The sequence below is a fragment of the Semicossyphus pulcher genome, unplaced genomic scaffold, assembly GCF_022749685.1.
Source record: "Semicossyphus pulcher isolate SPU_LCO1_2020_fin unplaced genomic scaffold, fSemPul1.0.p SCAF_15, whole genome shotgun sequence".
Taxonomy (NCBI): domain Eukaryota; kingdom Metazoa; phylum Chordata; class Actinopteri; order Labriformes; family Labridae; genus Semicossyphus; species Semicossyphus pulcher.
Genome location: NW_027211659.1, coordinates 11,004,437 through 11,031,372, shown reverse-complemented (window position 1 = coordinate 11,031,372; position 26,936 = coordinate 11,004,437). Strand labels below are relative to the sequence as shown.

The window sequence follows — 26,936 nt, the reverse complement described above, 5'->3', positions numbered from 1 at the left end:
CTCTCATTATAGTTAGTTATTATCCTGGTGATTTACGTCCAAGTGTTCATTTTTCTGACAAGTTTATTTGTAATTAGTTATTTGATGCTGTAAAAAGGATGATTGACAGCTCTGTTGACTCCTACAGCCAATCTGTTCTCGATTCGCAGAGTCGAGGACGATCGGCGAGAGGAGACGTAACTAAAACAATCACTACAGTCATTAAAGTTTCCATATCTGTGAACGTCTGCTTCAGACCAAAACAAAGAAGCTGTGCTGCTGTTAAACACGCCGACATGCTGGATCCTTGCTGTTTTTTAGGTTAAGTGTGTGTTTTGGTTAGCGGAAGTGGCTACAGCGGCTCCACCCGCCGATCTCTACTGCGCAGCTCTGGCTCCAAATGACGTCACCATCGCAAGATGGCAGCGTTGAGAGGTTGAGATGGCAGGAGATGGAGATACGTCATCCATCTATATATAGAGTCACTGGTTTAGCTGCAGACTTCCTTCTCATCTGAATCTCATTTACATTGTAGTTTTTGAATGTTCATTTTAAAGCCTCTCTCGACAATATGGCAGAGGAAAGCACAAGAAGAAGAAGCTAAAGAAAACAACAACAACAAAAGTAAACTAACCCCAGAAGCCACCACAGAGACATCACCTGTCCGGGACCAGATGTCTGTGCTGACTTTGAAAGCGTGAAAGCTCATTAAACATGTTTATGGCTGAACTTGGAATAAGTATGTGTGTGAGTGGGAAAAACTTTATGTGCTACCTGTGAGCGAGACATCAAAGAGCACTGGAGCGGCTAATGACAGGCCTCTGCATGTCTGACTTCCACAATTAGCCTATAAGACTTATTATCCCCCCTGCATCGAGCAACTGCTGCATGTAAAGATCGTGTTTGTCTCAGAAAAGACACAAAATAAGATCATTTCGAGTTTGTAGCAGCATGATTTTTTCCTACTGGTGATCCACAGGAAGAGCTAGGGTTTCAGTGAAGACAGGAGCACCCCTAAACCTAATCCCCACCCCCCTTACAAACCCACTCCTACCTCCAAAAGTCACAACCTATCCCTCCCGGTGTCATTTCACAGTGTCAACCCACCTCTGGAATTTCAGAGAGGAAGAAGAGGAGGCATATTATGGGACATAGAGTAAAGCTGCAGCAACATTGAAGAGAGAGAGAGATTTCTTTTTCCCCTGCAGGGATTTTGTGCTCTGGAAATACATGAAATTCGGCGTGCCTTGTGCAAAGGCTCAACTAAGACCTGTTCCTGTCTGAGCACTTTAATGAGCGTAAAGCCCTGGGAGGAATAGTCGGGAGTGACTCGCTGCAACCGAAGCCAACCCCGTGGGAAACAAAGCTCTCCGGCTGCACGCAGACATGCAGCCCTTCACCTTGGTCGGTGCGCTTTTCCTCCTGCTGCACATCTCCTCCGGCAGCACAGAAACCCATAGGTGAGTTCATGCTGGAGCAACAGAGCGTTTGATGTTAAAAGGTGTATTTACACAGTGAAGAAAGAAACAGATCGTCCGGGACTATGTCAGATACTTTTTTATGTAGTGTCTATCACATTGTGTCACCTCAAGTATTCCCTGGTTTTCAATTTAGCCCACTTCCTGTAGCCAGAACCAGCAGATTACCCCCATTTTTAACCACTACTTCCTCTACATGCTTGTACTTTATGTGTAGCTTAATGAGCAACGTGAACCCCTGTATTTTGCACAGGATTATGTGCTTTAAACCTTCACAGGGAACGCTGTTGTTTTAGCTGGCATGTACACACAGAAAGCTCTGGCAGTGTGTCAGCTAAATGTGGCCCCGGCAACTGTTAATAACCGGGGGGAGCACCTGTCACACTTAAGAGCCCCTCTCGTGTGAGCTATTCTGGTTGATTTCTATCAAGTCTCAGATTCCTGCGGTCCCGCTGGAGCCGAGGCTGCGTGTAGGATGCTGCTCCTTTACGCGTAAACATCTGGGATATTAAAGTTTTGCATTCAGCTTCAAAGTAAAGATAATAATAACGGTGGAATCTGTAAAAATTGGATATGTGATGATTTTACAGATTAAAAGGCAACCAGCTCTTAACTTTCTAATCTAATTTACAGGTTAAAAATACACACGTGCAACATTATCTATACGTCCTGTGGGTTATTCTGAATGCAAGGCGGCCTCGCCGACCACGACTGAGAATAACTTTACACAGGATATTAATCTGACTCGAGAAATGTGAGTCAGGTGAAGATCAAGGTGAAGTTAAAAAAAAAAAGGGAGGACATATGGTTGTGCAGCGCAGGAAGTGTCTGATTAGTGTGTTTTCTCCATCTGTAGCTTACATCCTGTCAGCTGGCTGCTGCTCCACAGGGAGGACGCTTTATTTAGGCTGTTTGCTCTTTTTACACCATTGAGAACAACGCAAGAAGCTGTAGATGTGTTAGGGCAACTTTTAGGATCTAAATATAGATTTTAATTTGCAATGACTTAAAGGCTAATTGCATTAACTGGTATGAGCTATAAATTTTGCTTCGACAGTGAAATTACACATCTTACCTTCTGCTTCTCTTTACAAAGGCACTACCGACAAGTCCCTACTGGAAACCAAGCAGGTGTGTGCCGCTACGGCAGGAGACTGGAGTGCTGCTACGGCTGGAAGAAGAACAGCAAAGGACAGTGTGAGGGTAAGAGACGTCCACATTCAGAGATTTACGGCCACAACGGCCGAGCAATTGTTATTCTCTTCATGAAAGAGATTCTCCTCTGACCGTGAAACTGTGGAGGAAATGACTGTGTGGTTAGACTGCAATCCATCACTCTAAAACCACTGATATGTCTGGTGGTTATTTTCTTCCTGTTAAATGTTTTACCAGCTCAGTGCGACCACGGCTGCAAGCACGGAGAGTGTGTTGGCCCCAACAAATGCAAGTGCTTCCCAGGATACGCCGGAAAGACGTGCAATCAAGGTGGGTGTTTGGGGTCAGGGCAGAGGGTCTGAAAAACATGAACTGGTTGCAGGGTGATCTGAAGCTGATAGGTCACTTCATCAGCTAGTTTTTTGGGGGCTTTACATGAAGCAAATCTGGCTTTAATGTGTCTTAAAAAGCAGTTTAAGTTGTGGGTGATAAAATAAGTGTTATTTCTAGATCTGAACGAGTGCGGCCTGAAACCTCGTCCCTGTGAGCATCGCTGCATGAACAGCTTTGGAAGCTACAAGTGCTACTGCCTCAATGGTTACACCTTAATGCCTGATGGATCCTGTGCCAGTGAGTAATATCCTGCTACTATTAATTCATATGTATACCTTAGTGTCAGCTTTGCATCTTTATAAATGTGTGCTTTCTGTGTTCATGTAGATTCCAGGACGTGCTCTCTTGCTCACTGTCAGTACGGCTGTGAGGAGGTCCAGGGGGAGATCCGCTGCCTCTGCCCGTCTGCGGGGCTGCAACTGGGGCAAGATGAGAGGACATGTGTAGGTGAGCAACTGCAATCACACAACAGAACACAACAGAATGGATTAAGCATATACAGTCCTGCAAAGAAAACATATGTCAGATATAAAACCGGATAAGAGACAGGCCTAACAGAGTGAAAAATCAGATGGAGGGGCGCCGGTTTGGCTCAGTGGTTAGAGCTTGCGCCCCGTGTGTAGAGGCACAGTGTCGATGCAGCCGCCCCAGGTTCAACTCCGACCCTTTGCTGCAGGTCATCCCTTCTCTCTCTTCCCTCATTTCCAACTCTGTCCACTGTCCTATCCATTAAGGCAAAGGCCAAAAAAATAACCTTTAAAGAGAAAAAGTAGGACAGACTGAAAAAAGATCACCTCTGGTTTGTTTCCGTCTCTTGGATTTGAAGTTTCTGCATGGCCGAAAAATTCTGTAATCACTCTATTATGCGGCTTTTACATGCCTGGCTTGAAATTTAGATGGGATGCAATTAAGTTATATTACCTCCCACAAAACTGCTTGAGCTCTGGCAGCCAGTCTGACATAATGATCACACAGGGGAAGTAATATTATAGTTCTGGAGCATTAAACTCGGGGGTTGAGAAAGATCCAACACGTTAAAAAAGAGTTACAGCAGAGGAACCTTTAAGACATAAAATGAGCCTGCTGCAGACAGACACATCTACTATTTCCACCATGATAGTATGAAGTCGGGTCTAATATTGAACCAGCGCTAAAGATAGAGAAGAGATCTTTAAGTCTGCATACAGAGAGTCCTGACAGGCTGCAGGCCCAGACTTTAAGTCCCTGCAATAAATAGACACTTGAAAACATGCATACTGAAAAGACAAATAAGTGAAATAACATAACATAATCCATCCATTATCTATACTGCTTGTCCTGTTCAGGGTCGCAGGGGGGGTCGCAGGGGGGCTGGAGCCTATTCCAGCTGTTATTAGTCGAGAGGTGGGGTACACCCTGGACTGATCGCCAGTCAATCACTGGGCTGACACACAGAGACAGACCACCATTCACGCGCACACTCACACCCAGGGGCAATTTTAGAGTCACCAATTAACCTCACGAGCATGTCTTTGGACTGCGGGAGGAAGCCGAAGCCCCCACGCATGCAGGTGGAGAACATGCCGACTCCACACAGAAAGGCCCACTTCGTCCCAACCGAGGTTCGAACTAGTAACCTTCTAGCTGTGAGGCGACAGCGCTAACCATAATAACAGAATGATATGGCTAAATACAGGTGATATAAAGGTGAATTAGCTATTTTAAATCATTTTTAACAGCAATGGGATGCCTTTTTGGCACTGCATCATTTTTGAAGCATTAACAGTGTAAAAAGACAGAGAAATGGCGTCTACTGGACCTGCACATGGGTCTGTATGTGACTGACTGAGTAACTGACTGACTGACTGACTGACTGACTGAGTGACGGTACTTTAACAGCCCTAGAGAGAGAGAGTTGTGACATCGTAACGGCGGCTCATGGAGCATATTGGACCTCCACTGACGCGACTCTCTGTCTATACGGCTCTGGATACTTTGTTCAGGGAGTAGGTGGGGCTGCTCGTCCGCTGTCCTCACTTACGTCCGCAGCGCTCACCTGCTTTCAAACACGTTGCCATCGGCCTCATAAGGACAGTCCTTGTAACACATTGCCCACAAAAGCGCACATTGACCTGATGCGGTCAGCCACATACTAGGTTGTGACCCAGTCTTGTTTAAAAACAGACGATGCGATGGCTGGTGGAAAGCCAGTGAGGGGTCATGTGCAAGATGAAGTACAGCTCTCAGTACATCAAAGATGATGAAGCTCCTTGCTGATGTGAAAAACTGCTGCTACTGAAAAATAGTGAGTTGGAAGTGGCAAGCGCTGGAAATGAGCCATTATAAAATATGTAAAGTATTAAAGCTTAATGCTGAGGTAGCACCCCAGCAAGAAAGTTTAATGCTTGCGTTTTCTTGTGTGATTTATTCAAACTTAGACATATACAATCCTAGGCCTTTAATTTGTCCTTGTTTTGTTTCCCTTTAGATATTGATGAATGTGTAACCGGGAAGAACCTCTGCCCCTACAACCGACAGTGTGTGAACACCTTCGGCAGCTACTACTGCAAGTGCCAGGACGGCTACGATCTGAAATACGTAAACGGCAAATATGACTGTGTAGGTAAGGTATACCTGTTTACTACGGGGGGAAACGTCTGTGATCCTTGTTGCTCCTGAAGGTACAAATAGGCTTCTTCCAATTCCAGACCTTGATGAGTGTGCAAGTGGCACCCACAAGTGCAGTCACCACGCTGTCTGTCTGAACACTCCTGGATCCCACAAGTGCAGGTGCAAGTCTGGCTTCAGAGGCAATGGCTTTGAATGCTCTGGTGAGATCCAAGCACTGCAACACAGAAATATTAACTAGTGTTAGGGATGCCTTTTAAAATGTAATAACACGTGTCAAGTAACACCTTCACAATAAATACTGATGTTTGGGCCTTTCTCCAGGTGAAAGTCAGGAGCAGTTTAACAGCCACATATTTCATGTGGACTCTCCTGCCAGAGCTAGTTTCCTGCCTTTAGACTCCCCTTCTTTTCGCAGATGTTAGCGAGAGGGATCCACAGATTGAAAACGCACCTGTGTAAATATGACGCTGTATGTTAGCCAGCAATCTGAAGAAGTCGTAAAAAGACAGGTTGTAGTGTACTCTTTGAACCGGGCCCAGATAATAACAGGTGAAGCTTCACGTAGCCAAATGACATAAAGAGGAAAGGGCTTTCAGCGTGAATGAAGATGCCTTTATTTTCCTGTAGTCAAGCCGTTTTATCAGAGGTCGTGGGACGGAGACAAAGGCAGTGCCGATGATTTCCTCAATGGTGAGATTGTGTGGAATCCGAGACTCTGCTTCCGCTCTTCGCTCCCTGCCCTGCAACCCCAACTCCTCAAACTCTCTCCCAATGCTTATGGCTGGAAATGTTGTACGTCCACAGCACACGCAGCTTCGTATGAGACCTGGAATCCTCAGCATGACCCCTTATATGCAGAATGTATGTGATAAGATGCCCGTGCTTTATAGACACTGATGAAGTCGCGATGAATGAATGCTTCATCTGCATGGAGTAGAACGAGATCAGCAGCTGCAGAATACATGACAACAAACCACAAGCGCATCCTGCTATAATACTGTACTTCCTGCTCGTGATTGCGTTGCCACGTGTCCTCTCTGACTCCTCTTCCTGCCCGCAGCCATCCCAGACTCCCAAGTGAGGTCCAAGCTGGACATCGAGGACATCAAAAATGTAATCCCAGAACCAGTCGCCACGCTGCCTCCTAGGGTCCGTCAGCAGCCCTTCGACTATGATGGAGAGGTCTACATTGGCGCCCAGACTGAGAAACCGGAGGATGAATTTCCTGAGGAAGAAGAGGAGGAGGAGGAGGAAGCGGAAGACAACCAGCTGAACCCAAGAGGAGATGTTTTCAGTGAGTGTACTCCCGTTTAGGTCTGTTTCTGGCATTCTGGGTGGTCCACAATGTATTAACCATACACAGAGTAAACAGCATCTGAATACAACTAGTGACATTACAGCAGGCTGCTGAAGTAGACTGCTACAGAGATGCCATGTTTTTGGAGGCAAACCAGGAAGTAAGCAGCGCCTGGGCTCTCTGGACAAAAAGCAATCACATACAGAATATAAACTCTGTGGCAAACAAAGGCTGATTATGTTTACGTGTATTGTTCACTAAAATAATGACAAATGAAAAACACAATGCAGCCAATAAACAAACTACACCACAGTCACATGACTCCAAAACCAACAACACTAAGATTTTCTGACCTTTCATCTCCCTGCCAACCTCTGTAGTCTCATTTAGCCACTTTTTAAAGACAAGTAGTGTCTTAAAAGTGGTGTATTAATGCATTTTTAGTTGTAAAACAAAACATCAACACTGATTTTTTGTTCTCTTTGGCGGCACCTATGGCGATAAATGGTAACTGCGGGAGCACACTTCCCAGATACCCAGACAGTGTCGCTTGTCAGACGTGTGGCTCCGGTAGTAACTCTTGATTTTCCTCGCTTTACTTTTTAGACTGTCTGGATTTTCACTTCTTTTTGAAGTTGTATCTGTAGTCATCGATCTCTTCTTTGTTTGTTCAGCCACAGCAGATCACTGTTTACTTGCAACACTTGCAGAGGCTGGAAAAGCAGCCGCTTAGATCCGCCTACCCTCTCTGGCAGACCAACCACTGCTGGCTGATGGAAAGCGCGTCACTAACTGGGCGCTGCTTGTGATTTTTTAATCTGAAAGTCGCCACAGACATCAAGTCCATAATACTGCAAATGCAAAGGCTTTCATCAGTGGGCCATAGGCTCTGTCACCATTGTGTTACCTCATTTGGCGATAGATAGTGACTTATGGTAAATGATAAATGAGCTGTACTTATATCGTGCTTTTCTAGTCTTTGCAACCACTGAAAGCTGCTTTTACACTATTCACTATTCACACACACATTCATATGCCCAACTGTCAATCAGTTATCACATTCATACCCCATACTTCGACATGTAGCCTGAAGGAGCTGGGGATCGAACCTCCGACCTTCCAATTGAAAGACGACCGACTCTACCACTGAGCCACTTTGACATGTGAACTCATTTCAGGGTTTTATGACTTGCTCCTGCAGCACTACAGAAGTTTAGAATAGCAGGTCAGGTCAAAGACCTTGACCAGAGAAGAAAGGAAGCTTGTTGCTACATGTCCTCTGTCGACCTCAAGCCCCTCTGAGACCTGCATAACTCATCTTGGAAGGTTTTATGTTACTAACAATGGAGAAACATTTGTTGTGCTTAGATATATCACTCTTTTAGTGCACAAAACGCTAAGACACATTAAATCTGATTAGTCAATTCATCTATCGATTATAAGACATGATGGCTTGTAGCTCATGTCTTTCGTCTCTGAGTTGTTTATACAGTATGTACATTCTGGCAACCAATTCTGGCCCTTTCATCAGATATAAAGAGAAAGGTACAGTCGAGCAGAGGTATGCAGCTCATTGAGAAAACCCCATAAATGAGGAGACCTTTCACCACTAATCTTGATCTTTATGGAAACACCCGAGTCTGTGTAAGAACTCGGATAGCAAGAGGAGACAGGCCCCGAGACATCCATCACCTCGGGGAAGGAATTTTACTCTGTCGGCATGTGAGAGCCCAGGGATACAACTCATCCCAGGTCCGCTTCCCACCTCCTGGCAAGGGGGGGGTGAGGAAGGGTGGGAGGTTACAAAGCCTGCAAGCCTTTTATTATGTTTTCCCCAAAACAGCTGTTGTGCAAACAGACTTGACTCCTAGTAGGAAAGTCTGTCATCAGCACTCCAGACCCCTCTAACACCAGCCCACTGCAGCCGGGCAGGTTCAATAACCTACAGCTGTCACTCCTCTGGCTGCTTGTTTGCTGCAAGAGCTTTAAAATACTTGTGGGGGTTGCAGCCTTAAGTTGTAGTTGCATCCCGAGACATGAGTGACAGCGGGGCAGGTCCACACCTGTCGGTTAAAAGGCTCTTTCTGGCTTTGTTTCATTGGGAAAAACTCTTTGGGGCATTATTTTGGAATGTTTTTAAGAGCGGATCATTTTAGAAATATTTATAGAAAAAAAGTTCTTTATCATTTTCATGAGCCAAAATGTAATGGTTGGATTTAATGTGATTTTGTAAGAGTTAAACTTTGATACAGGTTTAACTCATTCACCCTTTATTACATTAAAGGGCCAGTTCGCCGATTATCAACCTCAGTCCTTTCATGCTATTATGGAGAGCTAATGTCGTTATGGTAGGACAAAAAATGCAATTTCACTCTGTGCCTCTGGAGGACGCTATCCGCTTCTCCAATGGGCCCTGGAAAACCTCAACCATACAACATAACACACGTCATCAGGCGGAGGCCAGGGAGCTCAAAATCGTCAGGTTTGAAATGTAGACCGCAGACCTGAAAATGCTTTAGACCACCGGTACATTCTCGTCGTATTTTGGATTCTGTACCGCTCTGAGCCAATACCTGCGGTGAAACGGTAGTATTTCACTCCAGCGTCTCTCGTTGGGCCGTACCTTTCAGAGGGAGAGGCGCAATGCACGCTGGGTGTTGTAGGAATGTAGAATAGGCGAAACCACGAGCTGTTTGTACGACTTTCTATCGATTACAGAAAACACCAGCTTTGACTGACAGTGGCTTTTTCCAGGGGAGAATTGCTCCATTAAAGCTCTTGTGAGGTCCTAATGGTTTGTGTTGATTTTGGCGCCCCCTGTGGACAAAGCTGTACCTCTTATCTCTTTGCTGATTTTGTCCTGTACATGTTTAAGTGGTGGTTTTTAACAACCACAGGAGTTTTAAGGTGAAATATTACATGCTCAGTTGCTTAATCGAATGCAGTCTAATACAGCTCCTATAAATAAACCCTAGCTTCATTTTCTGTTATACTTAACATTACAACCTCCATGAAAGTTGAATCTATTGCAGGTCTGTCATATTAGATTACAGCAGTTTAAGCTAGGTGTACCTTACATACTGCTCAGCAAGTGTTTGTTTCGCTAGAAATACCAGTAATGAATTTACTTTTTCCCCTCTTTAATCCTCTAAACAGTTTCAGAGGACTTTGAATCCGTGTTCGGCCCGGCCACCGAAGTCAAAGAAATTGAACTAACACCAGTTCAGGAAGGTAATTCAATATCTGCCTTTACTATTGTAACATAATAACTGTTGATGTAATTTGCTAATGTATTCCAATCTTTTTACTCTCTAGAGTTCATCATGGATTGCAACTTTGATCAGGGAGCATGTGAGTGGGTCCAAGACAAGGCTGATGACATGGACTGGAGTGTCGCCTACCATAATGAAGGTACAGGATTTATCAACACTGTTTTTATAGGGTGTTTAAGACTCAAAAATGTAGATGTATTCACCTGTAAGTGCTGCTAACTCTCAGGTGCCGGTGCCGAGTACTACATGACCATGAGCGGGCTCGTAGGGGAGCGGGACGATGTAGCCAAGCTGAAGTTGCTCCTCAGCGACCGCACCCAGCAGGGCAGCTTCTGCCTCACCTTTGACTATCGTGTGGTGGGCCATGACGTGGGGACTCTCAGGGTGCTGCTGGATAACATCGCTTACCCGGTTTGGGAGCAGAGTCAAAGCAGAGACCAGGCCTGGCAGACAGAGCTCCTCACGGTGACCTGGAAAGAGGTGGCCCCAGAATCTGTAAGTCATTTTCCTGTTTTAAAGGACATTTTTTAGCACTAGATGTATACAAACTGGTGCTCAAATTGATGATAACATTAATACCAGTAATACAAACGTACTATCTTAAGGAGATATAAGGATTATTTTTGCTCATTTACTGGTGAAATCTACAACCTAAAGATGCAATAAATGTCTTTCAGATCGTCTTTGAAGCTCAGCGTGGGAAAGGTGTCGGAGGAGAGATTGGCCTGGACAATGTTGTGCTGACCTCAGGGCCCTGTCAAGAGGATGTCAGCCCCATCTTTTAAGAATCTCCGTCCCAGATTCACGATTAGATAATCCGCTACAACTGACACACGTCAAAGATTCCAGTTTCCTGTTTGCATTACGGTCTCTTCTCTGAGCCCTTGGGCATCCATCTACAGGGATGATTATGTTCCTCAGAGCACGCGTGTTTACTTTATGGAGCGTGCTGCTACATCAATAAATCCTGTTAAAAAAACAGCCTCTTACAACACAGATAACTCAGATCTCAGGAATAGGTGTCTGCTAGTTAGGTTTAACAGTATTGTGTGTAGTCCTTTGTTTTGTTGCTGAAGTTAATAAAAAATAACATGTAATGTGAATTCTTTGTTGAATTATATCTGAAACTACGTCCTAGATGAATAACTCTTTTGAAGGCTGGTTAGTTAAAATGAGTATCAGTGCATAACTGCTGTAAATTTTGCTTTCATATTACCCTGTACTATGACAATAAATCTGTTTTTTTCTAACTTCGTCTGCCCTTCATTTTCCCCTCCACATATTGTATGACTGTCTGACTAATATGCTGATGGAGGTGAATTTAGTGGTAAAAGCCAGTGTTAGAGAGGGCGGGCAAAAAAGGTAATTTACCAAAATTACAGGGTAATTTTAGGAAATTCAGAACACTGACTTAAGAAATGGGGAAGTATGAATTCATGGATACCAGAGCCGGTATTCTGTTGACAAGAGGTAGTCAAATTACATCCATTTTGAGAGAGAAAGTATGCTTCAGCGATGATAGAGCTACCCATATTGAAAAAAGCAAAATGAGGCTTGTTTTGTCTGACCACCAAAGACACAGCTGGACTGTTTGTGGGGTTTATAACCTCAACAATATTGCTTTCTTTGACAACTTTAGTATATGTGCATGTTCACGTTGAGGTACTGTGGCTTTAATTGATTCATACTTATTAACTCTTGCTTTCTCGTAGACATACTCCAAAACTTTTCAGCAGGACATATTGACCTTTTTAGTCCACTACAATTAACAACATTAGAAAGCTCCTCACTGTGGACAAATTGAAAAATATAGCTCATTTACATGATTTGATTATGTTCTACTTCATGCTTGGGTTGAGAAATGGCAAGAATCTTCTGTTAATGAGCATGGTGTGTGATATTGTGATAAGTATGCATACACTTACAAGGATTTTAAAATGCATGGGGCTTCACAGAACTAAGAATGAGTCCAAAGCTCTGGAGGTTGTGACGTTTCCCATTGATCAGCTGGAGGGGCATGGGAGGCTCCATGGATGCCAATTGCCGGTTTAGTTTAGATATATCGGACAGATCAGAAATACAGTTGTTGATGAAATTGGAACTGCATTTCCACAAGTGTACAGTCCTTTTTCAACATGTGGAGTCAAAAAGGAAGATAAATGAAAACGGGTAAACCTTACATTGTGGTGTTATGTGCTGTTATATTCCTTTGACTTCAGTGGACATCTCAGCACAACAGTAGGTTGTGACGTTTTTTCTCTCGATGAAGTCGAGCTGTTAACTTCGTGTGCCGATGAAAGCTAAATGTCGCCCTCTGCTGACTCAGCGTGACCAGTACACAGAAGAAACTGATGTGTTAACTAACGATGGAGACGGCTAAATAAACGCTCAGTAGAGTCCGGCGTGGTTTAAAATTGTATGTTGAATTACTTTATAAAATATTAATTGTAATATAATTTAATGAATAAGCTGTAAGCGCGTGCAACGTTACCTCCGTGCTCGTTTGTTGTTGCTGTCTGACAGGATCACATGATCCGAGACTGTCCGTGCATCCTTAGCTAGCTTGTTAGCAGCTAGCAGCGTTAGCACCAAGCCTCTGGAGCTCACCAGGAAGCGGTGCGACCTGACGTTATCTCGAGCCACACCGAGGCAAGGAGCTGTCAAACATATGCATCAATACTGCATCAATTCTTTCGGGATTCCTTCCTCGCTGGCCCTGCTGCGGTCTGGCTAAATGTAAGGTACGTTAGCACCATGCCTGCAAATAAACATGAGCTAGCACATTATAAAATAAGCTAACTCCAGCTGTGTTCCCTTGGTTTTCTTTTTATGTTAGCCCAGCTTGGCTAAGAGCTAGCTAGCTGATGGACCCACAATATCGACTCTCACTACCAGCGGGCTAGCATGTTGCAGCTATTCGTTTTATATTTTGTCGTTATAGCTATTTAGAGTGCTCACATAGTATTGAACGTTTGTAAGCAGTAAGTAGGATATAACATAGTGCTTCTCTACTGTAACAGCTGTCACAGGCCACTAGTTAATGAGGAAACTGATAGCTTCTTACTGTCTAACAGCTGGTTAAACGTTATCTACATGGCTGCTCACATCAACATTATACAAACGAGCATGTGACCAATGACCAGCGTCTACAACACATGATCTCCACAAGTGGAGGAGGCCTAAGTCAATCAGCGGTGAGACGAAAGGGCACAAAACATCAAGAAATGTTTATGTAGTAGATACAGTGGTTATTATTAACATTATTTCCTTTCAAATGGATATTTTGGTGCTGCACAGACTATGAAAATATCTTTTGCATGTTGCATCTCTCCATTAGGAAAATTATTTCAAAGTGGTCCATCGGGAGTGAATAGCCATGTCATCAAAGACATCCCTGCTGAAAGTCATCCTGCTGGGTGATGGTGGCGTAGGAAAAAGCTCTCTCATGAATCGTTATGTCACCAACAAGTTTGACGCACACCTTTTCCACACTATTGGGGTGGAGTTTCTCAACAAGGAACTGGAGGTAGACGGTCACCAGGTTACCCTACAGATCTGGGACACTGCTGGCCAGGAGCGCTTCCGCAGCCTGAGGACTCCTTTCTATCGAGGCTCTGACTGCTGTTTGCTCACCTTCAGTGTAGACGACAACCAGAGCTTTCTCAACTTAGGCAACTGGAAGAAGGAGTTCATCTACTACGCAGATGTCAAGGAGCCAGAGAAGTTCCCGTTCGTGGTCTTGGGCAACAAACTGGACGTGACAGAGAGGCAGGTGTCTACTGAGGAGGCTCAGCAATGGTGCCAGGAGAACGGCGACTACCCCTATTACGAGACCAGTGCCAAGGATTCTACCAATGTAGCGATAGCATTTGAGGAGGCAGTGCGAAGAGTTTTGGCATTGGATGAAAGAACGGACCACCTCATCCCCACGGACACAGTCAAGCTCCACAGAAAGCCTCGCTCTGCTGGTGCCTGCTGCTCATAACATCCAGGAGTTATCACTAACATTATTTTGCTGTTCCTGCCTGTTATGTGAAGAAGCTGTAGGTGTACAATGCTGTCTTAACATCTTATTTAAACACATTCTGCTACTGGCTTTATGATTTGCTATAGTGATGAAGGTTGGATATTGCTAATAGTTGGACTTTCGTTTGAAGACGTGGGAAACACTAAATTAATCCTGGTCTGACCAATAAACAAAATCAATGAATCCTTTGCTCAGCTCTGCCACATTTCAAAGGTTTGTCGTTGGAGGTGTGGACAGAAACACAAACTACATTTTGTGTTTGATGAAGATTACGTATTGATTACTAAAAATGTATCATGGGGGAAAAGAGGGAACATGTTTGAAAACGGTTCCTTCCCTCTTAAATGGTTAAATGTTCCATTCTGTCATGAAGGCAAATTATATTGTGACTCTTTAAATATGTCAATATGTGTACTACCTTTGGAGTGCAATAATCAGAGGGCATCTGAACTTCACTCCTAAATATAATAATGCAGGTGGAGTGTTTCCATTCAGAAGAGAACTACATAATTAATTTCTACATGTCTGAGAATAATGAAGTAACCAAGGCACTACTTTGTGTAACTAACAAATCAAAGCTTGTTGTGATTGTTGCACTTTTAGGTCTTGTTTGTGCACATTCTGCATAGCGAATAGATAATGGCTTTATGCTGGAAGCACTGAGGGACAAGAACCCTAACGGAAGATAAATATTAAAGCAAACATAAAATGCATGGCATATGGTGTACTTAAGTTTCTGGGAACTTTTATATTTTGTAAACTGTTTTTACCAAAAGACTCACAGAATGAACACATGAAATAACAGTCATGATTGAGTAAGCGTTTTCTTAATTGTTGGGTTTGTTTTAGTTAGATGATTTTGATCTTTATAGCACTCTATTAACATTTTTTAAATAACAGGTAACAGACTTTCCCCACAGCTAAATATTTAACATGGTGAACCATGTATTTACCTTTACTGCTTCTCATTCAAATTTCATATCTATTCAAAGTTGTACTGCTGGTATGCAAAATGATAAATAAACCCTGAGAAATGTCTCTTAAAGTGTTTTGTAGCCTGAAAACTCACGTTATTATCCCAAAGTTCGAACTGAATGTTACCGTTCTGCTGTTCTTTCAAACCACTGCAATAATAGAATTCATGAATAAGCTTATAAAACAATGAGCCTAACTAACATGAGGCAAAGATTGATTTTAAGTCTAATGTTGATGATCAACATACAGGAACCCCATGATATAAATCAAGAAAAAAACATTTTTAGAGATCAAGATTTTATAGAAAATTCACATCTGTGTTAAATACATATAGGATTTCTCAAACAGTAAAGACAAACATATAGACATTAAACAAGTCGGTAATGTTATAAACTCAACAGACAGACGAAATGCATTCAAAATTTTGTGCATGTGGAGCAATTAATTCATGAGATGTTTCTTTCCGAGAAACTGTACTTTCCTCTCAAAAGCTGTTGAGCGGATTGGTGCGTTGATTTCATAGAAGGGATTCATTGCAAACTGAAAAACAGAAATGATTTAATCAAACACTGCAGGGGGGGAAATCCACAAATGTCACCTCATGGCAAATTTTCTTACAACATGAAAGACAACTTACCTTAATGTATAAATCATATACATCATTAAAGAAGTTTTTGATTCCATCCTCATGTCGCACATCATGCAGCATGATGAATCTTATATGTGCGGCAAATAATTAAGGAGAATAAAGTCCTCACAATTAAAATTCTTGAATGCAGAATGACAACTGTGTGATTTTCTTGTAAAGAATATTCCAATTGTATCGCTTAAATATTGGATGTAAGAGTAGGAATACAGCTAACCATTTTCATTGTCAATAAATAATTTGATTTGATTAATCCTTTTGTTATTGCATTGCTGTATCCAAATTACAGAGGTGCACCTGAAATGACTTACTTTTACTTGCCATGTTGACTTTTTTGTCTGTTGTAATAGATACATTTAATCTGCAACAATACAGATACACATTCTCTGAGGGTTTCAAAGGGAGGAATTAAATAGAGCAGAAAAAAGGATATGTCCTGCAGTGACAAAGGCAGAAACAAACCACTCGTTGAACTTGTCCACGGTTTTCAGGTACATATTGTTGGACAGCCACATGTTTTCATCCACCAAATCCAGAGCTGCATGTGCAATGAACTGGTTCAGGTGACGATGGTCATCCTGTGATCAATAACACAAAAATTATCACACAGGAGAACACATAAACAGACTACTCTAAAAGTCTTGTGTCTTATGCTTCATACATTAGGTATATCCCAATGATTGTACACAAGACTGTCAATGGTATATCCTGACAGTTATACCATAGTCCAAGGTTTGGCTAATAATAATAATAATTTAATTTATATAGCACCTTTAAAAACAGCAGTTTACAAAGTGCTCTGACAAGCCAGCAATCATGAACACGGTGGGTAACAAAAGAACCCAAACAACATGGCTGATACAGCAAGATAATACAAAGTTAGAGACAATATGAAGTCAAAGCAGTAGGACAAAAGATGTAAACATGTAAAAACACAGCAGAGGGGAAACAGAGCATAAAGGGTAAAGGAATTAAAATCAGTAAAATAAAAGAAATTAAATAGGAAGAAATAAAACAAAACAAACACAAACATTACATCCCAGGACATCACATAAAAGCAAAGTCTATAAAAGTGAGTTTTAAGAAGTGATTTAAAAGGTGTCACTGATTCTGCGAGCCTTACCTAAGTAACATTTAACATTTTTCTTTGCCATTGTAATTTGACAAGAGAAGAAGTACTGGAAATAAATGCTGGTGTTTAAAATAATAAAGCCATGTTACCTTTGATTCTGGCTTCCCAGCTGGCAAGAATTCCATCTCAAACACAGGGTTGTCCTGATGACCGACCATCACAAAGTAAAAACTTCCCGACATTGTTTCCCCTTCTTCTTAGCAGAGCCAAAGTGTCCTGAAATAATAGTGTCAATATCAACCAATGATTCTTAAACATAAGCTAACAAGCTAACGTTAGCCGCAGTGCTGAACAGACGCTTCGTGTCGTTTAATTCTTCAAGTGATTATTGTGTGACAATACTAGACATACTACGACTTTAAATAAAATATGAATGCAATGTACGCACAAGAAAAAAAGAACATTTCTAAGCTACAATCTGCTTTGGTTTACCTTTAAATTTTGCTTCCTGGAGAGAAGTGAGAGCAGTCGCAAAAAGATGACGTCATAGCCAAGTAAATAAACATCTATCGACAAAAGATTTTATTTTAATAGAGCAACTATCTGCTGCAAAAACAGTTTAACGCCAGTAGTTTTTATTATCTTCGCAGGCACATTTACAGCATTAGATATATGATAAATGATGGAATGGAATTAATCTAGCTGATTATCTAAACACGTCATTAACTGCGCGACGCGCCGCAAAAAAAACGGCTTTTAAATCCGTCAACGGCTGGAAGGGACGCCGAGACGCTTTCTGTTTTCTATCTTTGTGGTAACTAAAGATATAATTCTCTTTCTTGAAATATATACAGGGTTAAGAAAACAGAGTGATGATAGTATAATACCAAGTACGAATACTTTGAAGGTTGTCGAAAACTGAGGTTTTGTTTTGTAGCTAACGTCACTTTTGTTTCTCTGCTGACAGGAGCAACAAAATAACATTCAACAGTTATGTCCTCAACCGAGGAAAAGATGTTATCCGCAGACGAGATGAGAAAAAAACTCTATCAAACTTTTAAAGATAGAGGAGTCCTTGATACACTTCAAGTAAGTCACAGTAATAGGGTTGCTGTTGGTTCTTACCCCAAGTCTTCAATGCTATAACCTAAGCGTTAGAAATAGTTTGATCTTTATTCTTCTTCTTGTCTTTCTCTCTTCTGATTCAGGCCCAGCTGAGGTATCAGATCATCCAGGGGTTAAAACACCCGCCTTTGACGGGAGGAGAACAATTTCCAAGACCAGTACCTATAAATGCTGAACCCCATTTGGTTTCAGCCTGTAACAGCATAGTGGCTGATCATCTCCGCACCTCTGGGTATGAGTACACCCGTTCTGTATTCTACCCTGAAAGTGGCTTAAGCAAAGACAAGGTGAGGATGACATCATGAATATTTGTTTAATATTTTGTAGCTTTGCTATAAGAGTCAAGGTCACGTCAATCTTTGCAAAAATGAAGATTTTTGTATATTATCTATTTTGGCAGATTTCCTCAAGAGTAGACCTTCTTCAGCTTCTTAAAATAAACCCTGAATCAGCACTTTACAGGTCCCTGGTAAGTTATAAATAAGTATGGGGAATATTGCCGTTAAAATATGCAAATAAATCTAAAATAGTCTAGTATTATAGTAATAACAGTGTTATTGTTTGTTATTTTTTTACAGTCTTTAAACCAAGAGAACAGTGATAAAGGTATGTGCAGCCTGTTTGTTATTAATAAAACTGTTTCTGCCCTTAATGCCTGTGCTTTAAGAAAATATATCTTTGTCTTGCAGGGTTCCTGATCAGCCTTCTAACACAGCTAAATCACCCTTATACAAGCGCCCTGTGCCGTGATGCTGACACTCAGACAACCAGCACAGGAACTTATGGAGAGTCTCTCGGTATGATGAAAAAAATACTTAATATTCCTCACAAATGCCTTTCGACACACAGTTCATAACAACTTTCTTTTTCCATACACAGTTGAGAAGATGAAGATGATTGATAAGGAATATGAGGGCTTCAGTTTTCAGAGGGGACAAATTGTTTCATTCGAATCAAAACTGTCGGCATATAGAAAACAGACTGAAGCACAGATGCAAGCAGAAATGAACACAAAGGTACATATATTTTCTACTCAGTAATGAGTTTAAAAATGTTATGAGCACCACAGCACACGTAGCTCATATGCCATGTAGAGTTTTCCTGCTGGTTAACATTGTTTCTATTGTTTTTCTGAAGTTGGAACATTTTAAAGGCGTTGAAATCGCCAAGGTGAGGATGGAAGAAAAAGCAATATTTCATAAAGAATTTGAGAAGCTGAAGCAAGAGCTGCAAAGGAATTATGAAATGAAGGCCATGGCGTTGATGGAGCGGGAGAAAAACGCCATTGATCGGTTACAAAAGCAACAAGAGGTACATTACTAATAAGTTGTTATGCTATATGAGATTAGCAAATTATATTTTGTTATGAGAAATTACAACAGGCTCTCAACACCACAGTAATTAAGTCAAATTGCTTAAACCTTAGAGGCTGTTACCAGTGCTCTTATTTATTTCTCTTCTCTTTAGATTGAAGAGAAGAACGCGTACATGCAGCGACAATCAGTCCTGAAAGAAATTGAAGCAGTGCGGAACAGAGAAAATGAGCAGAGGATGAAACTGGAGGCTTTTGAAAAGTAAGAGCGTTTTCAGTTTTGTGTTGTGTAAAAGGGTGCCATGATCTATATATTTTTTAGTGTTTGATAGAGAGTGACTCTTTGTTTGTATGGTAACAGGACATGTCAAATTCACGAGGAGAAGGTTAAAACCACTGAAGAGCTGCTGAGGAGGAGAGAGCTGGCAGTGAAGACTATCGAGGACACATACGACCAAAAGCTGAAGAATGACATTTTCAGGTATTTTAAAATCTTCACTTTGTCTCATTGGATGTTTATCCTCTCTGTTCTTTTAGTTTACTTGACCACTCGTATAAAAGGTGTCCTTCTGAGGGAAATTGTCATTTTGTTACCAGAGGATGTCACTGTTTTGTGCGTTTCAAGTAGAAACAGTGTTCTAAAAATACATCTTTAGTTAGAGATTTATTCTATTGTACATTAAAATATTTTTGGTGTTTGAAGGCCGTCAGTGAGACAAAAGAGTCAATTGTTTTCTTGATGAATGTAAAAATAAAAGAGTCCATATGTAATGAATTGATACCAAACTCTTAATATAAGGCTTAATATTATTTATAAAAAATAAAACTAAAATGTTGCTATTTGCTTTTTTAAAAACTCTTTAGATGGCAGCTGTTTTAGTTTCAAAAAAATTAAATATATTTGTTGTTATTTTAGTTGAGAAACACTTTTTGATTGTTGTTCTTACGTCTTTTTATACTTAGGTATCAGCTTGAGTTAAAGGAAGAATTTATCAAGAGAACAGAACAACTAACTGAGAATGAAAGCCGAAACAAAGGTGAGTGTTTCAATACAATGTCACTGACTGGTTTCCTGTTGCCAGTGCTTTGATCAAGGGCGTACAACTGGGTAGGGATGGTCATGTCCCTACCAATATCCAGAAATGACTGAATTGTCTCAACCAATAATTTTGTCCAAATTGCTCTTGTTGTCCTGACAACCAGCAGAGGAGTCGTTTATATGAGACAGCTGTCACTCTGTCTGTCACTGTTAATGACTGTATATATAGATGGACGACACGTCTCCAGCTGCTCTCATTGTATAGAAGTGATGAAAGTAGAGATCGGTGGGTGAAGCTGCTGTAGCCACTTCCACTAACCAAAACACACACTTAACTTACCGAAAAAACAGCAAGGATCCCGCACGCCGACGGGTTTAACAGCAGAGCAGCTTCTTGTGTTGGTCTGAAGCAGACGTTCACAGATATGTCAATGACTGTAGTGATTGTTTTAGTTACATCTCCACTCACCGTTCCTCCTCTACTCTGCTAATCAGAAACAGATCGGCTGTAGGAGCCGGATTTGTCAACAGAGCTGTCAATCATCCTTTTTACAGCCTCAAATAACTCATTAAAACTAAACTTGTCAGAAAAAAAGCACTTGGACGTAAATAAGCATGATAAGAACTAACTATAATGACAGAAACCATGTTTGAGAAACATTTATTTGGCGTGTCTAGTTTTGACTCGTCCCAACTGTTAACATGGAGGAGGCGGGCTTTATGAGCTATACTGCAGCCAGTCAGCAGGGGGCGCTCGAAAAGAACTGAACTTTATACAGCTGAACATAATCAAATGACCAGTTTTTCCGTCGCATCTGCGCTGTCCTGTGCATGCACACTCTCTGTCCCCGTCTCTCTCCCTCCCTGGGTGAGTGCAGTTTGTGTAAATATCATAAATAATAATTTGAATTAATATCGCTGCTGTAACAGCTTTGGGTACAGCGTGACATTTGAAATGGAAACATCTCATCATGGAAGCGTGTGGTATCAAACGTTACAACCTGCCACGAGACGCGCCACTTTGAGAACAGAGAAAGAACCAGAGATCAGAGTTCATATACTAATTTCTTTTCAGTCTCAAGCAGTGATGAAATAATAATCACCTGATATTAGTTATTTTTTTGTGAATTCATAACTCCCTCATAAGGCAGGGAGAGTTGTTATCCCCACCACTGTTACAGTAGAAAACTACGCACCTGGCTTTGATCATGTTTATATTCTTTTAATTTCTCAGTGGAAACAGCTCGTATCCAAAAGGAATCCACTGTCATCAATTCCCAACTGCAGGAGCACAGTCGAGCCTGTTCGGAGCTGAGACGGCTGCAGGTAAACAACGCAACACAGATCATCCGGCAGCATTAACGCCACCCTCTTCAATTGGGGATGAGCTCTTTATTTGGAACACTTGTATTCAGACAAACTTTCATGACATCAGTGTTTTGTGATTCTGTTATTTTCCTGCTCTTTTCACGTCCCTTTTGTCGTTCTCCAGGCTGAGGTAGACACAGCACAGCAGCAGATCTCCCTGCTGACTCAACAGAAGGAGTTGGTAAGGGAAAGGCTGGAGACCATGAGTGACTACCCCAGCTTGAAAAGAGAGAAAGCGGAGCTGCAGCGGCAGCTGCGCCTGCTTAAGGAACAGCTGGAGGAAACCCAGGAGGAGAACCGGCGTCTCCATGCAGGTAAGCTGTGACTGCTGTTCCCAAGTGCCTCCCAGGGGCCGTAGCATTCTGCAACTTCCTCATGTGCGACTGATTTCTTGTTCGCTTGGAAGTTTGATGTCTGAGGGTTATTGCTTATAAATACTAACCTAGAAAATCAGTACCTTTTTAGAAGTCTTGTAGTTGTTTTCATAATTGAGATAGATAGTGCCTCCTTGGCATTCAGAGTCCGGGCTCATTGTGAGCTGTGGGAGATGCAGTGTACTGTGAAGCATTCATGTTAGTCTGTCCCACTGCTTCTGGCTCAGTTTGGTCTTTTTTGAATGCGTCTTGCCTGCCAATGTGGGGCCTCTGTGCTGTGTCTGTGGCTCTGCAGACAACTCTCTCTAAAAGGGAACCAGTGAGGGATGAGAGTGAAGGGGAGCAGAGAGAGCTGTGAGCAGAGACAGAGGGCTCCCTTTACCCATGGCAGAAAACCAAAGCTTTGCCTCTCTCGGAGGGATACAGTATTCTTCCTCTGTGCGGATGACGAGGGAGCTGACAAAAGGCAGCAACATGGTGTTAAAGGAGAAGTTTGGTAAACCTGGGCCCTATTTTTTACAAATTTGTGTGTTGAAATGACTCTTAGGAACAAAAACATTTGGAATTAGTCCAGTAGGTAGCCTCCGCCGTAGCTGCGATACAGACTGGGGAAAAAGTGCCCGATCAAAGTCCGTCCACTAAAAGTGCTTGTGTTTGCCACTGACAGGCTCAGGTTGTTACTCCAGGTGTCCGACAACATTACAGAAATGATCCCTACAAAGATCGTCCTTTTTATAAAGCGTAAGATCCTTTTTGTGTAACCAGAAACAGAAGTCTCGCTCAAGAAGTCTCGCTCTGAAATCACGCGGGTGGTGAGGTGTCACCTGAACAGGACGAATGGAAACGTGAGTTAGAGTTGGGGAGGGGATTTTTTTACGTGGCGGACTGCCTGCAGGAATATGTTTCCAAAGCCATGGCTGAATATTTACCTGATACGGCGGAGGCTACCTACTGGACCGATTCCAAACGTTTTGACACCCAAATTTGTCAAAAAACAGGGCCCAAGTCAGATCCATAAATCATGAACTGAACGTGTAATGGATATTAGACAGGGCAAATATGTAGTACTTTAAGATTACGACTCTGATAACCTGTCTGTCAGATCTAAGTAAGCCGTCCAAAGAGCAGCTGGCCTTGCAGATGGAGCTACGGAGGCTGCAGAGCGCTCGCAGGCTGGATGAGGAAGAGTTTGATAACCAGAAACAGGTGCTGCAGGCGCAGCTCCAGAGTGAGGTCAGTCACTGAGTGTGGGAAACAATGTGATCTGCTTTTTTTTTTTTTGTCTCACCTTGGGGAATTTCTTGGGCTGTTTGCTTAAATCCAGATTTCCGGTGACCTATACATTCGCTATACTCTCCTCAGAGAACACTGTCCTGCATGAATACAATAACTCCTCAGGTGATGTCCTGTTTTCTGCAGGTGGAGCGCAGCGCTCAGCTCAAAGCTCAGTTGATAGAGAGCGAGGAGAAGTCACAGTGGAGGAATAACCACATTGAGGATATTAAGATGCAGCTTCGTCAAACTCAGCAAGGTACCTGACCTGGCATGAATGTGTGTTAGTCTTAGAGGGATTAGTCTCTTTAGATCATGTCAGTTATGTATGTTTCAATCATTAATACATAACTTGTGTAGATAACTTTATTTCTGCTTTTCCTATACTACCTTTCTTTATGTGACAGTAGTAGTCGTAGTTATTTCCAGATCTGTACTCTTTAATGGTGGTTGGTCTTCTGTATTAGTGTTCAAATCTCCTCTTGTTTGCTCTTCCTTTTCTGTCCATTTCTTTTAACAATGCCAGCTCTTGAAAATGAAGTGCTGCGCAACCCAAAGCCCTCGCTTGTCGATCGCTCTGTACTCGAGCTCAGCGCTGACAAGCTGGTCCCTCCTGACATCTACGTGGACAGAGCTCTGCTGAGAGCCAGGGTGGGTTATGATGGTGTCTGTAAAACAGGTGGTCACAAGTTGCCTCGGAGCGACTCCCCAAACCCCGACGTGGAGATGGTGGCTGAGGCCAAGGCTCGGATCCAGGAGCTGGAGAAGGAGGCTGACATCCTGGAGGAAGCTTACAGGAACTACCAGCAGAGGGCGGTGTTCTCCACCGTCTCGCACATAATTCCCCCAAGAGCTCTTTCCCCACAACAAGCACGTCCCTCACATCGCCCTGAACGAATCTCCCATCATTCACACGCCCGCACACCACACAGGTCAAAGGTCGCACACAGACCACTGTCACCACAAACTACCAGAACCTCCTCCTCAGCACCCTATGATAACAGAAACACTATCCCCCCTGTACAACCACGAGTGACCTTCTCAGAAGACCACAACCGACCCCAGTCCCCAATTTTCCCTGACCACAGTCTCCACTCACTGAGTGAACCTCTGTTTCTGAGGGAGGGACACACTCAGGAGGGAAGCAGCTCTCCATCCAGACGTTTATCCTCGACACCTCGCTCCTCTTCCAGGATAAGGCTTCAGATAGAGATCCCAGAAGGTACCTTCCAAAAATACTTTATCCTGTGAAAGCAATTCAAAGGGGATTAGTTGCACCCACTGCACATTTTACACTCCCTGTATATATTTTATTATCAGGCCTTTTGGATTATACTCTCTCTGTCTTACTCTTTGCCCCCAACAGAAGCAGTCGAGTCTCCGATAATGTTCCCCGAGCTGTCCTCTGACAGACAGCCCCCTCGCGCCCCCCGCGACGAGGCGGCGACCTCAGGTGACTTTTCCTCTGAGCTCAGTCCACCCCGCAGCCCTCAGCTCAGAAGCACAGCACGAGACCAGACCAGGTATCATCTGGCATCGCTTTGGCAAGGACGTGACATCATTTTAATACTCTTTCACATGCAGACCATGAATACTAATGCCCTCATGTCTGGCATGTTTGTTTCTGTCAGTCTGCCAGAGCTGCAGCCTGTGACCTCCAGCTTGGAGTCTTCTCCACAGCCGGAGAGAATAAGCCTGGAAGATCTCACAGGGATTCTGTCAGGTACTCTAAACTGTTGTTATAGCATGCTACATTATGACTGTTTATTCCAATCATGCACCCACTGAGTCACTCCACTGTATGTTATGCACTGCAGCCTTCTTCTCGGGAAGTGAAACCCGGTTTAGATCTTCTCCTGTTTGCAACAACAACAACGGAAGTTAAAGGCACATAAAGTTCTCTTTACAGTTCTGTTAATTTTTGTGCAAATTTCTTCTTTTTTCAGTTTCCATTGTTATTTATTTAATCAAAACCTCTGCACAACACAAAATGAGTATATCCGGTTTGCAGCTTTCGGATTTCAGAATGGCTGTTTTTTAATGAGTGTGTGACCGGCCTCCAAAGTGTCCTCTCAGTGGCCCCGCACAATGGTGAAGATGAAGGGCAGCTGATTATGTATTCTGTGCCGGTCCTGTGGCCCTGTTGCATTATGGCGAGGAATAAAAGATCTCTTTGTGCGCGTCTCCCTCCAGAGCCCGGCCACATTCCAGAGCTTCTCCCGGACACTGCCGTCCCTCACTCCGAGGAGGCCCCTGACGGCCCCGCTGTCCCCCGCCCACAGGACCTCCCAGAAGACCTGAACGACTTGCAGGGCCAAGCGGGTGAGCCGTTAGTCCCCCCCCCACACTATTCACTGACGCTTTATCTTGATTGACCTGGCAACCTTCTACTGTACACTCTGACTCTATGAATCTCTCATATCTCACTTTAATTGTAGCCCCATTCTGAAGCCAAAATAAAGTGACAGTTTTTCTCAATCTGTGAGTTATGTAGAAGTCCTGCAAAGCTCAATTGAATCTGCAAGGAAAGGAGTGGAAGAGGATGAGGAGCAGAGGTTGGCAAGAGAGCGAAAGGAAAGACAAGAAAGGAGGCAAAGGGAGCAAGAGGAAGCCAGAGAGAGGGAGCTGCAAGAGCTGGACAGACTGGAGAAAGAGATGGTAAGGATGGAAATCAGAAAGAGAAGTTTTGGCTCCTCTTTCTGATCTTTGCATATTTTAATACCAAGAAAAGGCATTCTAAAGAAATGAATATTGACTGTGTCTGTCTAACCAGCTTTTGCAAGAGGTGGAGCAACTAGGACACAAAGAAGAAGAAGAAAGTGAAAGTAAGAAAGAAGGAAATGAAGAGAAGAAGCAAGAGGTGGATAATGAGGACAAGGAGGAGCCTAAAGCTGCAAGCCGACTGGACGAACACGTACAGAAAGAAAGAGACAGGCTGTATGCAGAGGTTAGTTACACACACATTTGCCTCAGACTGTTAGAACTTTGCTTTAGTTGTGTGACTTTAGCACCTGACGTCTGTTAAACTTGCTGTTTGTTGTTCAGAGCCCTAAAAGTGAAGATGAAGGACAAATGAGTCTGTCTGAGGAGAAAGTTCGCAGGTAACTAAAAACACTCTGTTCTTCTGTTACTGCAGGAAACTTTAATAAACATGTAAGCCTTTATAATCCTCTTCCCAAAACATTTAATTTCTCCCGTGGTTTCTCATCTCCTCGCCTTTGTTTTGTCTTATTCGTTCTGGAATGATGTTGTCTGAGGGATGAGAAATACTTTGCTATTTTTAGTGCAGCTTCTTTTCTGTTCCTTGAGGCTTTCACTAATTAACTTTATTGTGTTTTCCCAGCATTACAATTTCACACGCGGATGAAGATGATGATGGTGATGATTTTGATTGGTGAGCTCGTCGTCCCAGAGTGCTTTCATAAACTCATGAGCTACACAAGCCTGTAATAAATAAATGAATAAATGTGAAGCATTTCTTGTATATTTGTTTAAACATTTGTGTCTGAATAAAACATGTTGCCTTTTTTTAATTGGATTGA

General features: G+C 42.7%; 4 protein-coding genes across 5 annotated transcripts; 3 read left to right on the top strand and 1 right to left on the bottom strand.

The window, feature by feature from the left end:
• The first annotated feature begins 1,365 nt into the window (after positions 1-1,365).
• egfl6 (EGF-like-domain, multiple 6) lies at positions 1,366-11,335 on the top strand. The gene is made up of 13 exons (XM_069662712.1): positions 1,366-1,439; positions 2,554-2,660; positions 2,850-2,942; positions 3,123-3,242; positions 3,333-3,452; positions 5,473-5,607; positions 5,693-5,815; positions 6,243-6,305; positions 6,676-6,909; positions 10,069-10,143; positions 10,228-10,323; positions 10,411-10,679; positions 10,862-11,335. Exons 1-13 carry the CDS (start codon positions 1,366-1,368, stop codon positions 10,967-10,969), a joined length of 1,617 nt encoding a protein of 538 aa, XP_069518813.1. The 3' UTR covers positions 10,970-11,335.
• A 1,456-nt stretch (positions 11,336-12,791) lies between these two features.
• Positions 12,792-16,043, top strand: rab9a (RAB9A, member RAS oncogene family). Of its 2 annotated transcripts, none has more exons than XM_069663279.1 (2): positions 12,792-12,920; positions 13,522-16,043. In XM_069663279.1, exon 2 carries the CDS (start codon positions 13,561-13,563, stop codon positions 14,167-14,169), a length of 609 nt encoding a protein of 202 aa, XP_069519380.1. In that variant the 5' UTR covers positions 12,792-12,920; positions 13,522-13,560; the 3' UTR covers positions 14,170-16,043. The 2 variants fall into 2 exon arrangements, with proteins under 2 accessions (XP_069519380.1, XP_069519379.1); XM_069663278.1 differs by having other exon boundaries at positions 12,792-12,925.
• trappc2 (trafficking protein particle complex subunit 2) lies at positions 15,476-17,465 on the bottom strand. Its single transcript, XM_069663280.1, has 5 exons — positions 17,397-17,465; positions 17,054-17,180; positions 16,268-16,410; positions 15,824-15,911; positions 15,476-15,726 (listed from the first exon to the last, which is right to left on the bottom strand). Exons 2-5 carry the CDS (start codon positions 17,144-17,146, stop codon positions 15,628-15,630), a joined length of 423 nt encoding a protein of 140 aa, XP_069519381.1. The 5' UTR covers positions 17,147-17,180; positions 17,397-17,465; the 3' UTR covers positions 15,476-15,627.
• Positions 17,466-17,667: 202 nt separating this feature from the next.
• ofd1 (OFD1 centriole and centriolar satellite protein) lies at positions 17,668-26,912 on the top strand. Its single transcript, XM_069662954.1, has 23 exons — positions 17,668-17,718; positions 17,872-17,993; positions 18,113-18,316; positions 18,430-18,498; positions 18,608-18,635; positions 18,719-18,826; positions 18,909-19,045; positions 19,167-19,340; positions 19,497-19,603; positions 19,703-19,822; positions 20,305-20,378; positions 21,615-21,706; positions 21,873-22,062; positions 23,225-23,355; positions 23,542-23,653; positions 23,921-24,616; positions 24,761-24,917; positions 25,026-25,117; positions 25,588-25,716; positions 25,889-26,052; positions 26,168-26,341; positions 26,440-26,495; positions 26,738-26,912. The coding sequence occupies exons 2-23, from the start codon at positions 17,898-17,900 to the stop codon at positions 26,790-26,792; spliced, it is 3,165 nt and encodes a 1,054-aa protein (XP_069519055.1). The 5' UTR covers positions 17,668-17,718; positions 17,872-17,897; the 3' UTR covers positions 26,793-26,912.
• Positions 26,913-26,936: the final 24 nt, after the last annotated feature.